We start from the raw sequence: 16,996 nt of genomic DNA, 5'->3' as shown, positions 1-16,996 counted from the left end.
ACCTAGGTTTACTAGGCTTGGATGGCAAGACTTTATAAAAACAACAGAATTTTGCAAAAATTAATTTATTTTTCAAGAGATGGGACCTAAACTTGGAACCCTCCTGATGTGAGCACGGCCACATCATGTTATGATGCAATTTGACAACATTGGAATTGGCCCAAGCACGAGTGGCTCAAGTGCAACATGAAGTTTTAATTTTAGTTTGTTATTTTGGCTGCTGGAAAATAAGGATTTTATCCATTTTAGTTATTTTAGTTATTTTTAGTTTGAGTCTTTAATTATGTCTCAGTTTGAACATCATTAATATGTGTCTTTAATTATGTCTTAGTTTAAACATCATTAATATGTGTTTTAATTATGTTTCTTAATTTTGACATTATTAATGTTTGTCAAAGTTCATACACATTAAAGCATGTTTAATTTTTTGCCACAATATTGCATTTAAACGTTGTCTTAATGTTGTCCAGGTTGTTCACATTGGCTGCTGCTAGGAAACTTCTTCCCAAGCTAAATACGTGCAGTTGGAGTTGTTGAATTTATTGCACCAATTTATGTGCATAGACAGTGGGAGCAAAAGGAGCTTTATGTGACATTTGGTTCATATTCATGTATGAGCTATATGCATGAACGTCCAAGGGGAAAGAATTCAACAATTAATATGGCACAATGAACAGTAACATGCATGCACATCATGGAGGATGAATCTGCAAGATGTATGTAACTAGTCCACGAACCTACATGCCATTAAAGTGACTATTTATGAGAATGCATGTTCCATGCAAGTGCATGAACGAGCCAAGGAGATGAATGAGACTTTTGGTGATCATACAATGCACTTGAAGCTTTCCTCTATGCTAAGAATTCATACGCAAAAAAGCGAGGAAGAATATGACTCTTCAAGTTAAAGTTCATGCATAAATATCATTCAATGATGTGCATGAACGTTCAAATACATGCCAATACAAGGGATAAACGTCCATGAACCATCAAAGGGGAGTGAACAACCTTTTATATGCATTTAAGGGAGTTCAAGAATCATTCAGTTCACTGTATGATTTGTGTACATGAACTACATTAATGGTTTAATGTTATCCATTCATCTTCTTTTATATTTTCCTATAAATAGTTATTTTGTAAACATTTGGAAGAACTTTTGATGAATTTTATAACTATTGTGAGTGTTCAACTCTCTTTGTTCTTTCTTGACTCAAATTGACTTATCAAGTTCATCTTGTGGCGTCAATCTAATTCCTTTGAACTTATCACTTCTAGCAAGTGTGAAGTTCACCCTTATACCGATTGGTTCCTATCTTACTAGATAGAGGGTCACAGTTCTAGTTATCATGAACTTAACCAACTTCATTGCTAATATATGAATTGGATCAATATTGTCCTATAATATTGGTTTAATTTTCAACATTAAACTGAACTTATCCTATCCATTTTCCTACCTACAAAACATCCATTTGCTTCAGCCAACTATCTTCGTTTTTTTTCAACCTTACCTAGAACTTGATTCAATACTTAATTTTTGATCGGGAACATTTGCAACTCATAATCAACCACGAATATGAGCTCACATCACCTCCTACTAACTTTCATGCTTCCATACTTAATAACAAACCATTGGGCCAATTCCTTATTTTTTATATATTTCTACATTTTTATTGAGCTAAATTTTGATATGTTACAGTCATTCAACTCCGCACAGAGGACATTTTGGAGGGATGAGAACTACTGCCAAAGTACTTCAATCAGGATTTTATTGGCCAAGTTTGTTCAAGGATGTTCATGAATTCTATCAATCATGCAACCATTGTCACAGAATAGGAAACCTATCTAGGAGACACGAAGTGTCATTGCAAAGTATACTAGATATTGAGTTGTTTGATGTATGGGGAATAGACTTTCTGTGTCCATTTCCCTAGGAAGATGATGGAGTTAACACTCAACACATACCAGTCTCAGTCTAACTCTACTTGTACCAGAGAAATCTACCCAGAAAAAAGTATAAGATATCGTGGGCTGTTGGATTTACCCTAGGAAGAAAAAATTATAAAAAGCCAAAAGAGGAGGAAACCCTCAGGAAGGGAGATTGGTAGGAAAAAATAGAGCGTAGCAACTGAGTAGAGACAAAAAGAGTAAACCAAAGGTAGTCCCTCTGAGCCACCACAAGACACTGTGCTTCTGGATTGTGGATTGGTTTGGCGAAAGCCATTTTCCCAAAGTTCTTCCATTATTTCTTAATATTTTCTCCCATTAATTAATTTAATTGAAACGATGGTTGATGATATTTTGGTTTTGAATTTTACTTTCCAGCCCATGATCTAAATTTCATAGGGTTGGGATTACATGATGAAACTTTTACTTACTTTAATGGTTGAAGCATAGATCTGAATTAATTTATTATTTCATTCAATTTTTTTTTTATTTTTAAATTGTATGTGTGCAATCCCTAAACATAGACGACTGTGCAGCATGCCCATAAACTAAGCTAATTCTGAAAAGGTTGGATTAGTTGGACTAAAATTGAATGATATGAGCAAGTACTCGACCTATACTTGTAGTAGACTTTAAACATAAAGCACCGTTCATATGGAAAGAAAACAAAACAGTGTAGGATAGCATGCTAAAGGCATATAGACATATATTTCTTGAGGCAAGGTAACTTGAGGTTTTGCTCTCAAAAAAAGTAGACCAAGTTAGAATTCTTCTGAGCAGTATATTGAGTATGATTTCGCCAAGGCATATTGATAGGAAGGGTAGATTCTTAGTACTCCACCTTCCAAATCAACATCGTATATCCTCTATCATTTGCCGTAGAATATTGCCATAACATATTTAGTTGTTTACTTGTTAGTTACATATTATTTACATAATTATTCTCGTAATTGTTATTGCATTTTTACTCTTGCTTTGCCTAAGCATTTTTCAGTATTAGGCAATACACATTTAGCACACCTTATTATCCTTCTAAATTACCAATGCATACTTATCTTTGTTTATCATAGTAATAATCATAATTCATTATAATAACTTGATCACTTTTATACCTATTTTGATCCCTATGGAAAGGATCTTAGTTATCACTTTATTACTTGATCTGACGAGTATACTTGCACAATTTGGATATCATATTCACACCGACACTGAGATACATATTCATGGACGGTAAGGGGAGCTTAAAGTGTCCTTTCATTCATGTACAAGGGGGATGAACTCACGCATACATGCAAATCTAATGGGGACAAATTGACTCTTCATGCATTCCATGGTTCATGAATGACTAAAGAAGATGAATGTGACCTTTCGGTCATGCATTACACCTAAAAGATTCATGTACTTCACTATTCAATGTACGATACTCATACATGCTGTAACACCCTTAAGCCGTTTCCATCATTAGATTAGGGTTATGGAGTATTACCATACAAAACAGAACGTTCAACTTCAAAATAAAAAAATTTATGCAATTTAAATATTATCATTTAATAAATCAATCTAATTATGGTAAAAATACACTTACAGGCTTAAATAGAGTCTACGAGGCCCTAAAAATAGTTTGGGAATATTCAGGGACCAATTCAAAACAACATAGTAAAGTTTGGAAGAACTTGAAAATTTTGGAAAAATGAGTCACACAGTCATGTGGCCAGGCTGTGTGACATAGCCCATACCGTGTGGACATTTTAAATACGAACACACAGTTGTGTCCCAGCCCGTGTGTTCGTCCGTGTGGGTATTCGAAATAAGGTCACACTGACTTGTTGCAAGACATGTGTGCATTAATGTTGGGTCACATGACCATGTCTTAGACTATGTTACATACTGACTTGAAACACACAGTCGTGTGGGGTGGCTGTGTGTGGCACACGATCGTGTGACAACTCGTGTCCCAGGCCGTGTGCTGTATAAGTTGCCCCTAAAACAAGCCAAATCAAGCCTAAATTCTCGCACACCAAGACACACCATACCTAGCCTACTTCACATTGTTAAAAGCACATTCAAGGGCACTAGAAACATGCCAAAATCATCCATCCTAAGTCTAACCAATATGCCATCAAAAGGCACCACAATTATACACCAAAATCTATCAAACCAACAACTCAAGTTCTTTCATTAAATGTAAAAAAACTTACCAAAACCATTTCACACATATGTATATATCATTCATCCCTGATTTACCTATAGTCATATTGCATGCATAAGTATTCAATATCACATCTATTTACACCATTATTTACAAACTTTCAACTTAGATCATTAAAGCATACTTAAGCTTAACATAACTCAAAACATACCAAATGGTCATATTATCATCAAGCCCTATTACAATTAAGTTCTATACATGTCATTTATAACCATTAGCCAAAATAACCAAAAACTACCAAAATGGTCGATGAATACTGTGATAGAGCTCCGACAAGATTCTAACCAATCAAGTTTTCCAATGATCTACAAGATAGAGAAAAACAACTACGTCAGCAACTAATGCTTAGTAAGCTCATATAAAGGAAACTTAAACTTAAAAATCATAAAACGATAAACCAGTCAACATTGCTCATTATATCATATGGATATTTTACTTGTAACAACCCGTTTTTAATGAAATCGAAACAGTGGTTTCAGGACCACAAATCTAACGTCAAAATATTTATTTTACTATTATTTTATTATCTACAGCATGATATTAGTACCGTATAAACATTTCATTAAGAAATGTTACCGTTTGCATGCTTAATTTGATAAAAATGACTAAATCGCGTAAAGTGTAAAAATTGTGTTCTAGTAGCTAAAGGTATTAAATAGCTATAGAACCTTAAAGTATGAGTCCTTATGTGGTAATTAGACCATAAATGGTATTATTTGATGTACATAGCTTGGCATTGTTGAAATTTTGAATAATTATTAAGGTTATTTTGGTAATTAGGTAAATAAAGGTTAAAAATTAAAGAAAACAAATTTTCTTCTCCATGCATCCATCTTCTCCACTGATTTTATAAGGCAAGAAAAACCATTTTAGGGCTTTGACATTCGGTTATTGCAAGTGCTTGCATTGTTAGTGATTTTTTTCTCGTTTTTAATTATTTATATGTTTTCGTGATCGTTGTAACTTAATCTAGCTATCCTAAGGACTAAATTGTGAAAGTTTTAAACTATTAAAGTTTTTTTCATGAATGAATGTGTATGATTTTTGATGATTTATGGAAGAAAATGTTTGGTTGTTGATAGATAAACAACTTTTGTTAAGTGATTTTTGGTGAAATTGTCAAATAAGGATTAAATTGAAAAACTAGAAAATTATACATGGTGAGATTGTGAAATAAATGAAATGTAGGGCTTGCTAGGAACCTATACGAAATTTGGCTATAATGGGTTTTGGGAAAATTTCATGAATTTCCATTTTTATGAGCTAAGGACTAATTGAAAATAAATCAAAAGTATATGGGCAAAGTTGTAATTTTGCTAATATATGAATTTGGGTTAAATTGAATAGAATAATTATTGAATTGAGCTGAATTTATCCGTTTAGATCAAGACAAACCTCGTATGGCTTTAGATCGGGGTAAAGATAAAGTTTCAGATTAGTCACCTTCGTATCTACGTTTAATTGTCGAGGTAAGTTCATGTAATTATATTGTATTTATATGTTTTCAATTGAATTATACATGTGTAGTGAATTGCCATATATATATCGATTGCATATCCAATGACGTACGACGATTATCGAGCCCCGTTTGAACCTTAAGAATTCGTAAGATACAAATGACATGACATTAGGGTTTACATGATTCAGGTGCTGGTCCTGAATGTCCTACCGATGGCTGAGGTCTGGCATGTGTTACGAATACTCCACAGCTCGTGTGAGCAGTATCGTGTAGCTACATTCTGACCCACAGCTCGTGTGAGCAGGCCCATTTTCATAGCTCGTGTGAGCATTCTGATTCATAACTCGTGTGAGCATACATGTACAGGAATTGACAGATTACAGTTATATGAGTTAGCACACTATCTATGAGCTATCCCAGGTATCCAATGGTATTCTAAATGGTTCAACGGGCATTATTCGGAAAGGAAATGGTAAGAGTTTGATACAAACTAAGACTTGGACACGTGAATTTCATTGAAATTGTGATACATGGTATAGCAAGAGCTGAAACGGATGATATATGCATATAATACATGATTAAATGTTGTGCTCATCCATAATTATTGCCTATGTTATATGATTAAATGGCTAACTTGTTTGGTGTAAATGCTTAGGCTTTGGCCAAGTTGTGGTTGGATTATGCCATGTTTAAACTTACTTATATTGTATTGAAATGGTAAGTTGTGTTTTACATTATACGAACTTATTAAGCATTTAGGCTTACTCTGTATAATTTCCCATGTTTTATAGTGAATCAGAAGCTCATTTGGGTTGGAAGTTTGTCGGACTTATATCACACTATCCATCGGCTATATCGGTATTTTTGGTGTTTCAAAATTTTGGTTATAATGGCATGTATAAGTGTTTTGGTTAATGTTTGGCCTATGAGTCTTGGCTTGTATTTATGGAATTTTGGATGATGATAAGGATTTGGTTTTTGACATGTATATATTTGACTTTAAAATGGTTGAAATCTTGGTTCATGATACTTGAATGATTGAAGATGAAATGGTAGCTTAAAGTGCATATTGTAAATGGTCTTGTGATATGTTTAAATGTGGTGGTTTGATACATTTGTTATGGATGACATATATAGCTAAAGGTGTTAGTTGATGAATGGCACATTTGGTACCATTTGGTGTGTTATGGATAGGTAAATCAAATGATATGTTTTTCATGTAACCTTAGTTTGAAGTTAGTGAACATTTTGGCAAAATTGAGCATATGATTATATATGTGTAGTTGTTGAGATTGATGTGCCCTTTAGGCATATTGGTTGTATGCAAATGTACCATATTTTTATACCTTGTTTACACATGGTCTTGATACATTTGGAAGGCTAGTTTTTATATGTAAAAGTGATTGTAGGTATATGCTTGAATAGGTGAGAAAAGGCCTATTTTTGGTCCACACGGACGTGTGTCTCAGCCGTGTGCGACACACGGCCGTGTGTCCTCTGTAGCATCAAAAGGGTTGCAAGTCAGGCTGTTATACGGCCTAGCATACGGCCTGGCACACGAGCGTGTGGCTTGGTCGTGTGACCCAAGTCAGTGAGTTACACGAACACGGGCACAGGTTAGGACATGGCTGTGTGTCCCTACTTCGAATGTCAACATGACCTGAGACACGAGCGTGTCTCTCAGCCGTGTGACCCTTATAGTTTTAAAAATTCATTATTTTCTGAAAAATTCTATATGTTTCTGATTTAGTCTCGACTTGTCTCTAATGTGTTTTTAAAGCCTCGAGGGCTTGTATAAAGGACAATATGCATGTATGGATTGGTTTTTATATGATTAATGATATGAATTGAAATGTTTATAACTTTTGTTCGTTTTGAAAACCCTATTCCGACGATGGATACGGGCTAGGGGTGTTACATTACTTTCCTATCCACAACACCACACATAGTTAGTAGATATACTTAAAAATATCTTAACCTATGAAACAAGGAACATATCATGAAATGGATTTCAATATACAAACAATTCATCACATATTCAATTAGTTCCCTTTTCAATCCAATTACACATACCATATTTTTCCATTTCATAAGCTCATTAACATAAACCAATGCATACATATACCTTTCCATTTTATACCTTAATTACCCGTTGAACCAAATAGAATAACATCAAATACTCGAGAAATGCTCACACAAAGTGTGCCTTTTACATGTAACTGTAACCGTATCCATAATGCTCACACGAGCTGTGGGTCGGGATGTTTGCTACACAATGCTGCTCACACAAGATGTGGAGAATCTACAACAAAGACAAGACCTCGGTCATCCATAGAACATCCAGGACCAGCACTTGAAACCGTATAATCCGTAATGATATGTCATTTGCATCCTAAGTATTCACATAGTTCAAACGGGACTATTAAACCATCAAATATCCAAAACATCGTATTATTATCAATTTAAATTATACCTAACATAACATTAATTAACATACAATCAAAACAACAATTAATAATTTTAATACTCATAAGAACTTACCTCGATAAAATGGTTGTAAAAACGAAGCCAGCAATTAATTTGACACTTTAGTTTTTCCTCGGTTTAAGTCCGATTGATTCGTTTCTTGATCTAAACTATAATTTAATTCAATTAAACAATTCAAATAGTTTAAAACAACTAATTCCAACCTATAACTCATTTTAATGTGAATTTACAAAATTGTCCCTAATATTTTAACTTTTTTACAATTTAGTCCCTAAATTTAAACTTGCAAAATCATTGTTTTTAAAGAAAAACCCTATTAGACGAATTTCTTAAGGGTTTATAACATCCTATAATTCCCACCATTTCACATTTTTATCATTGAATTTTACCATTTTCTCATATAGGCCCTTAAACCTTAAAATCATCAAAAATCACATAACAAAATATGTCTATGTAGCAACCAAGCTTAATAATCTATCAATTAAATTCACAAACACTACAAACTCATTCATCGAAAGTCCCTAGACTTTTAACAACTTTACAAATTGACTCTCGGGCTAGATAGATTAAGCTAATACAACATCAAAAATATAAAAATCATTAAAAATAGGCATCAAACACATAACATGCACAAGAATTTATCTTGGCCGAAAGTTTCCCCCTTCACCAATGGTGATTCAATTAAAAGAAAAATGGGGAAGATGATATTGGTTTTACCTTTTGTTTTGTTTAACCTTTTATTTAATTATTAAATTACAAAATTAACCTTTAAAAACTATTAAAATTACACCAAAACCAACCACTATCATGCACTAACTATATGTATGGTATAATTACCATCCAAGTCAATTAATTTACCTTTTCAAATCTATTTGACCCTTTTAACTAATAGAAATCAACTTTTGTAACTTTCACGATTTAATCCTTTTTACTAAATTAACTAATTAAACATTAAAATTTATTAAACAAATTTTAATATGACCCTAATAATTAGTCATAAAAATTAAATAAATATTAAAATACTAATTTGCTTGTCGGAATCGTAGTCTCGAAACCACTATTTCCAACACCACTGAAAATGGGTTGTTACACAGGTATACATTTAGTGTCGAATTGTGTCCATTTATATGCCTAGGTTTATATATGGTTCACCCATGTCATTTTGTAAAGACTAATTAACAATTTTAGAAAACTTATTTCAGAGTTTCTCTCTTGATTCTTCATTGAACTTTTCAAACTTATCAAAACTTCAATTTTGTAGCATTCAATTGTCTTATCGGTCCCCTTCTCATCCCTTTCCAAAGTGTGGCAACACCAACTTTCTTACACCAAGGTTTGGGTATTTGTTTTAAGTTTAATCGAGTCAAGTTCAATCGAGTCAAGTTCATTTATAACTTTTGTTCTTTAAACTTATCAAGCACCTCGGGTCAAGGTATTTTTTATCTATTGTTCATGTTCAAGACTGTCCAACACAAAAGTAAATCGTAACTTTGATTATGGGTCTCGTTAACATATTATCGAGGTTCTATTCAGATTCTATGAATCACATCAAGAAAGTTATGTGGTGTAAGGTGATTTGGTTTCCACTTCATATACCAAACCATTCCTTTTTAACTTGGATGGATATTCTTAATGAGCTTTCCACAAAGGATAGACATATTGGAAGGTCTTTGTTTGCTATGTCAAGAAAACAAGAAACAAGGGATCATCTTTTTGCTAAAATTGTATGAGGGAATGTTTTATGACTTTGTAATATATTCAATGAAAAGTTGGGGGATGGAATCAGGAGATCCAATGGCTTTGCACGAGACTTAAAAGGCAAAGCTCTTATTATTTATATTCTCAAGTTAGCATGGAATTATTTCATTTACTTAATCTTGTAAGAAAGAAATTGAAGACCATTTAAAGGTTTGAGCAAAGATATGTTCAGAAGTCTTAAAAGATTTTGTAGGTGTAGGGCTTACAAGTAAAGAGATTAATAAATATTCAACTTTGTACAACATGGAATATATTAGGGAGTTAATAGTATAATGCTGAGTACAAGTTTCATTTTCTCTGTAAAGTTGTATTGAGTTTTTTAACAGTTTTACTGCTTTTTGGGATAAATAAAACTTGTAAAAAGCTTATTACAGAGGGTATATGAAATAACAATCCTGAATAAAATGGTAATTTACTAAAAGCTTCAAATTTAATATATTTAAATGTCTAAATCTCACTTGCAATAAAAATTCATTAAATATTCTTTTCTCTTTTTTGCAATTTTATCAGTTTTTATAAATGTTTTCTAGTTCAAATTATTTTTAATTGGTTAAAAAATTTCGGGTTAGATGTATATTTCAGACCAATTGGAGCACCCTTTCTCTTTTCAACCATTTATCAAATATTAAAATTTTATTTTACAATGATCTTTAAGTTATGGGAGTTGATCATAACTCAATTCAATTGACCTTAATATTATTATCAGTGTAAAAATATAAATATAAATACATTCAAATACATTTTATCTTTTTATTTAAAAATTAGAAAAAGAAACTCTGACGTAGACTCCAATATAAGCTCAGCTCTATACACAATGCCAAGAGGAGAAGTCAAAGAAAATTAAAAGCGAAAGAGACGCAGGTGCAGTCCATCAAGGCTCAACTAATTGGAGCGAAGTTCGGACTAAGGAATTGGAATCAACAACAATAATATACAACAAATCCAGCTTCCTACATTCAAATTTTAATCATGAATATATAATTTAAGAAAAAGAATAAAATGTTAAAATGTTATGGCCAAATTTGTATAAAAATAATTAAGAAAAAGAAAAAAAATGTTAAAGTGCTTAGGCTCAAATGATTGTTGACCACTAAAATTATTTTAAAACGTTAATCTATTTTGCATTGAGACAAACAGCACTAACATGAACGCTGAATTCGTGGCATTTCTAATGTCCAAAATTAGAAGTCAGCGATTTGAAAATAGATTTATTCTTTTTTGTACGATAATGGACATATAATTTGGCTTGCATATTCTTGATTAAACGTGGCCTAAACGCCTAGCTCAATTTATTATAATTTTCTTTTTACATTCAAACAGAAACATTCTTGTATAAATAAGTAGGGATTGCTTCAATTGGATTATAGACCAAAAATTAAAGCGAATTGAAGATGGTTAGATCAGCCATAAAACTGTTCCTACTGCTGCTCTTTCTTGGGTACATGATGCTTTGGTTCATGATGCCCACGAAGTTATATTTTGAACATTGGTTGCCTAAAATCCGTGCCAATTCCAAATCCACATACTTTGGACAACAAGGTTTAAAAGCACTCCATATCGCAGTTTCACTTGAAGCTCTTTTTCTCTGTTTGGAAGTTTTTTTCTGTCTTAAATGATTATATATATATATATATATATATATATATATATATATGCAGGTTCAACTATGCTGATATACACGTTTCCCATCCTCTTCATTGCTACACTGGGATGTATTTACCTTCACTTAGGAAAGAAACATGGAGATCACAACGTTGAAGGGTACATCTTTAGATATGATCAGTACTTTTTTTCCACTTATTTCATGTTTCATGACATAGTGGTAAAAGTTTTATGGAGACCCTAATATTAAAAGTCAAATTGCATTTTATTTTTTATTCAAAAATTGAGTAAATTAATCTTTATACGTTAGATCAAAGAGTGAATTGGTCCTTTTGTTAAAAAATTTACTCATTTCTATTGTTAAAAACCGATTTCTGTACGTTAGCATGAGACGCATCACTTGTCACTGTTTGTTTATTCTGTCTACCATGCCAGTTTTTAATAATAGAATTGGATAAAATTTTTAATAAAAATGACTGGTTTGCTCTTTAATTTAATGTACATATATTAATTCGTCTATTCTTTTAATAGAGGGGACAAAATATAATATTACACCTAGGGCTTCCATGCTTATCACGGTATAGTTTAACAAACTGCTGCTGATTTCTTGGGAACAGAAGGGTACCGACATCTAAGTTGAAGCAACCAGTGATGGTGAAAGGTCCTTTGGGTATTGTTTCATGGATGGAGCTCTCATTTTTAACCATGTTTGTTGTGCTGTTAGCTTGGTCAACCACTTCTTACTTGAATGGTATGTTTACACATATCGACCAAATGGCTTCGAGGAGTGGATTGCTAGTGTAAGTATCTCATGAATTCCTTGGTTAAGACTATAAAAAAAAAGTTCCAAATGGAGGGCCAAATGCAATAGTTTGATGACATCTCCTTGCAGGTGGGAGGCTAAGTTGGAAATGTCAGGTCTAACACTAGGTCTCGTAGGCAACATTTGCCTAGCTTTCCTCTTCTTCCCTGTGACAAGAGGATCTTCAGTTTTACGGTTGATTGGGCTTAGCTCAGAAGCAAGTATTAAGTATCATATTTGGGTTGGGCATATTGCTATGACCATTTTCACTGCTCATGGTTTATGTTACCTTGTTTTCTGGGCCAAGACTGAGCAGTTATCACAGGTAAGTAAATAACCACATATTCTTGCATACTGGTATTTCATCAGATGATTCATTGTGTTGAACTGCAGGTACTTAAATGGGGTAAGATTGAAGTTTCAAACATGGCAGGAGAAATAGGTTTGTTTTGTGGGTTAGGGATGTGGGCAACAAGCCTTCCTCAAATAAGGCGGAAAATGTTTGAGCTCTTCTATTACACTCATCATCTCTACATTCTCTTTATTGTCTTCTTCGTCTTTCACGTGGGTTTCTCCTATGCTTGTATCATGCTTCCTGGCTTCTACCTCTTCTTAATAGATCGATATCTAAGATTCTTACAATCCCAGCAAAGGGTTAGCTTGGTTGCTGCACGTATTTTACCTTGTCAAACTGTTGAGTTGAACTTCTGCAAGAGCCCAGGTAATTGCCAAAATGTAGAAGTACCATAGAGGCCCTTATACTAGGAGTCGGATTGTATTTTGCCCCCTCTACTAAAAAATGAGCAAATTAATCTATGTACATTAGATCAAAGAGCAAACTGGTCATCCTGTTAAATTACATCCATTTCTACTGTTAAAAATTGGTTCTCCTATGTCAACATGAAATACACATGGCATGCCATGTATCATTCTTTAGTTATTCGATTAGCCATGTTAGTTTTTAACAGTATAAATGGATAAAATTTTTAACAAAAAAATATCAATTTATTTTTTGAACTAATATAGACTGACTAATTTACCTATTTTAAGTGGAGAACAATCTAGCTCTTAGTACATGGAACTCTATTATACTTTTACCTGCCAAAACTTATTACTTCAATATTGATGTATGCTTGTTGATTGAGCCAATCATACATTTGAGGGTTAAAATATGTTGCTAATCATCAGTAGAATTAAGCAAAATTTGATGAAGTTTATATTTGGATGATATGGATACTGTTGAGAAGATAAGCAATAATTTTGGAGATAATCTTGTTTGTTTAATGTGGCAGAAGTGAATCACAGTCCAAGAAGCATTATATTTGTGAATGTACCTGCCATTTCTAAGCTTCAATGGCATCCCTTTACAATTACCTCTAATAGCAATATGGATCCTGACAACCTGAGCATGGTGGTCAAAAGTGAAGGAAGATGGTCTTCTGACTTGTATCAGAAGCTTTCATCCCCTTTACCCATGGATGGCTTCCAGGTCTCCGTAGAAGGGCCTTACGGACCACCTGCCTCAACACATTTACTAAGGTACTTGACCACCAAAACAACATCCCTTCTCCAGTTTTTGTAATGATAAGTAATAGAACTTCTTCCCGCAGGCACGACATATTGGTGTTGCTGAGCGGAGGAAGCGGCATTACGCCTTTCATCTCAATCATCCGAGAGCTCCTCTTTAAGGCCAGTTCTGGAAGTAGCACCAGGATTCCACACATTCTTCTCATATGCGCGTTCAAGAAATCTATTGACCTCGCAATGTTGGAATTAATATTACCAGTTTCAGGCACCACAGTAGATATTTCTTGCCTGCAGTTACAGATTGAAGCCTATGTAACAAGAGAAAAGGGGGCAGATGAAGATAACCACAAGCCGCTACAAACTGTATGGTTCAAGCCTAATGCGATAGATGCACCAGTTTCTGCAATTTTAGGCCCTAATAGCTGGCTCTGCCTTGGACTTATCATTTCATCTTCTTTTGTCATGTTTCTTCTTCTCATTGCCATTCTATCACGATACCATAATTCTAATATGGTATACGCTAGCTCTGCAATTGCTGGTTTTTACATGCTATTCATGTGTCTCGCCATAGCCATGACAGCTAATGCTACTTTTCTTTGGAATAAGAAACAAAATAGAAAGAGGTTGAGACAGATTCGAAACATGGATACACCACCAGTGTGGTTTAACAATGGTGACAGAGAACTAGAAAGCCTGCCGTACCAGTCTTTACTTCAAGCCACCAATGTCCATTATGGTGAAAGACCTGACTTGAAAAGTAAGTTACTGTTTGCAGAGCTCTACATTACATGTATGTAACCAATATATATATGACTTTTGACATCTGAATGTCTTGTTTGGCTTGATTTATGGTAGAGATATTGTTTGAACGCAAGGAAATCAGCGTAGGAGTTATTGCCAGTGGACCGAGGGAAATGCGGCAAGAAGTGGCAGCCATCTGTAGTTCTGGTTTGGCAGATAATCTGCAATTCGAGTCCATTAGCTTCACCTGGTGATCACAGCAGAGCTAAAACAGAGGAAGAATAGTCCTCCCCCCTTCTTTCACCTGCTTATTTGTTAAACCCCATGGGGATGAATCAATCATTCTTCTTTATCTGTTACGATTAGGATGGTTCTGCTCTATTTTGTAATATATATATATATATATAGAGAGAGAGAGAGAGAGAGAGAGAGAAAGAACTCTGCAAATCAAAATATATAACCAAGATTAAGTTCAGATTTGCTTTACGATGTCTAAATTTTGCTTTTCCTTTGTTTACCATCCACTCTAGCACCACACGACGACCTTGACTTGTGATTGCCATTTTCCAGGGGTTTACCGGCTAAGCTGTTCATAAAATGAAGGTATAATAGTTTTTTTTTTTTTTACCTTCCAATGTTAGGGAAAAAAAAAATCATTTTAATTTTCATTTAATTTTTCCTTTTTAGTCCTTTTCAACTTACATTATTTGTAAAAGATTATCTTAAAATGGATAAAAACTTTACCGTTGTGGTAGAATATTGTGTCACATCAGTAATTAAATTTTAAAAATTAAAATTATTAAAAATTAATTAATTGTTAACGTCACAATTGTCAACAAAGTCCATCTATTTTGAAGTAGTTTGACAATCACACAAATTTAAAGGTGAAAAGAATGAAATTAAATGAAAATTAAAATGAACAACTCTCACACATATATACCCGATGTCTTTGTTTCTTGTTGTTTTTCAATAATGTTTTTGGGACTATAATTTTTAAAGTCGAAATTACTTTTGAATTCAAAAGTAATTTTTAGCCTTTGCATTAAAAAAAAGAACTTTTAGGTCAAATAATATTTTTAACTCTTATTTATAATCCAATATTTTATGTTATATTTATATTGAGTATATAATTATTTTCTTATTAAATTTATTTCAAATATATAACATTATATATTTAAATTTATAATGAATATTTTAATAATATCTAAAATATATATTATATATTCAAATTAAATTTTAGAAATAATTAATATTAATTATCTGCTAATATTTAAAATTTATATTTTATATTTTAAAATATTAATGATAAATTACAATAAATTATTTTTATATTATTACTAAAATATCATAATATTAAATTGAACATTATTTCAATACATATTTTATTTCACAATATAATGTCTAAAATAAAATTTTATTTCTTAAAATCACTTTTTGAAGACAATGTTAAATACTTAAATTTTAAACCAAATATTTTTATTTTCACATTGAAAACATTGTTGATAAACTGGATGAGAGTATTTGAGGAATGAAGCGTGAAGTGAGCATGTACTGCATTCTAGTTAAAAGATTAAACCTAACGCATTTACTATTTCAAAATTACTTGTCTTTTATAGAAGATGAAGTGAGGAAAAGGACAAATCAAATTGAAACTAAAAGGAATCCCTAAATTTCTACTTCACCATTGTACCTTAAACCTCATAGATGCAGCTATGACAATTACAGTGCCAACCCGAATGGTGTCATCATCTATTGAGGATGCCATTGCCATATAAGCATGATTATTTTACATGATTACTTCCCTACCTCGTTATCACAGGACATATGCATGAGACCATCTTAATACAATTTTCAACACTTCCCAACATTTATTTATTTTCTTCCTTTGTTAGAAATCAAATCCAATATCACTTCTCTTTATTTCTTTTACTTCCAACTCAATTCTTATTATTCTTATATTAAATAAATAAATTTTGGCTCAAACATTTACAGAAGATAAAAATAACTTATGTTCTTGAAGGATCAAATGATAGAAAATATTATCTATTTAAAATAAATAAATTTGTTGTTGAGTTACTTTGTTTTCATGAAATTTAAAGGAATTTGTACCTCCGTTTTGAACCAAAGTAGCAAATGAAGTTGTATCAAAGTGAGTTCTAGAAAACTTAAGCCAGAAACACAAGTTATTAAAGAAATAGTCACGTTAGAAAAGTTATAAAATGTTTAATTAAATATTAGTATTTTTTCTCTATCATTCGACTATGAAAAGTTGCAAAATGTTCACTCAACAATTCAATTTTGTCTTTTTTTATCATCATGAACTAATGCAAAAATGGAAACATCCAAAAATCCAAAATAGTTGAGTGACCAAAAAGACAAAATTGAATAATTAGGTGGACAAAAAAAATTTACTAATAGTTAGGTGACTACTAGTGTGGCACCCCAAACCAGACCAGATGGTGGGTCA

At 32.6% G+C, this 16,996-nt stretch overlaps 1 protein-coding gene across 1 annotated transcript in view; it reads left to right on the top strand.

The window, feature by feature from the left end:
* The window catches only part of LOC105798560 (ferric reduction oxidase 2), a 35,293-nt gene extending 20,449 nt beyond the window's left edge, over positions 1-14,844 (top strand). Inside the window, exons 3-10 of the mRNA XM_012628674.2 lie at positions 11,239-11,396; positions 11,516-11,618; positions 12,080-12,259; positions 12,352-12,586; positions 12,655-12,982; positions 13,554-13,800; positions 13,872-14,545; positions 14,644-14,844. Of these exons, the coding sequence (XP_012484128.2) occupies positions 11,239-11,396; positions 11,516-11,618; positions 12,080-12,259; positions 12,352-12,586; positions 12,655-12,982; positions 13,554-13,800; positions 13,872-14,545; positions 14,644-14,783 (2,065 nt within the window). The 3' untranslated portion in view covers positions 14,784-14,844. The remainder of the gene's footprint in view (positions 1-11,238; positions 11,397-11,515; positions 11,619-12,079; positions 12,260-12,351; positions 12,587-12,654; positions 12,983-13,553; positions 13,801-13,871; positions 14,546-14,643) is intronic.
* The last annotated feature ends 2,152 nt before the right edge of the window (positions 14,845-16,996 follow it).

This window comes from Gossypium raimondii, chromosome 9, assembly GCF_025698545.1.
Source record: "Gossypium raimondii isolate GPD5lz chromosome 9, ASM2569854v1, whole genome shotgun sequence".
NCBI classification, from domain to species: Eukaryota; Viridiplantae; Streptophyta; class Magnoliopsida; order Malvales; family Malvaceae; genus Gossypium; species Gossypium raimondii.
This window is presented reverse-complemented; position numbering and strand designations above follow the sequence as displayed.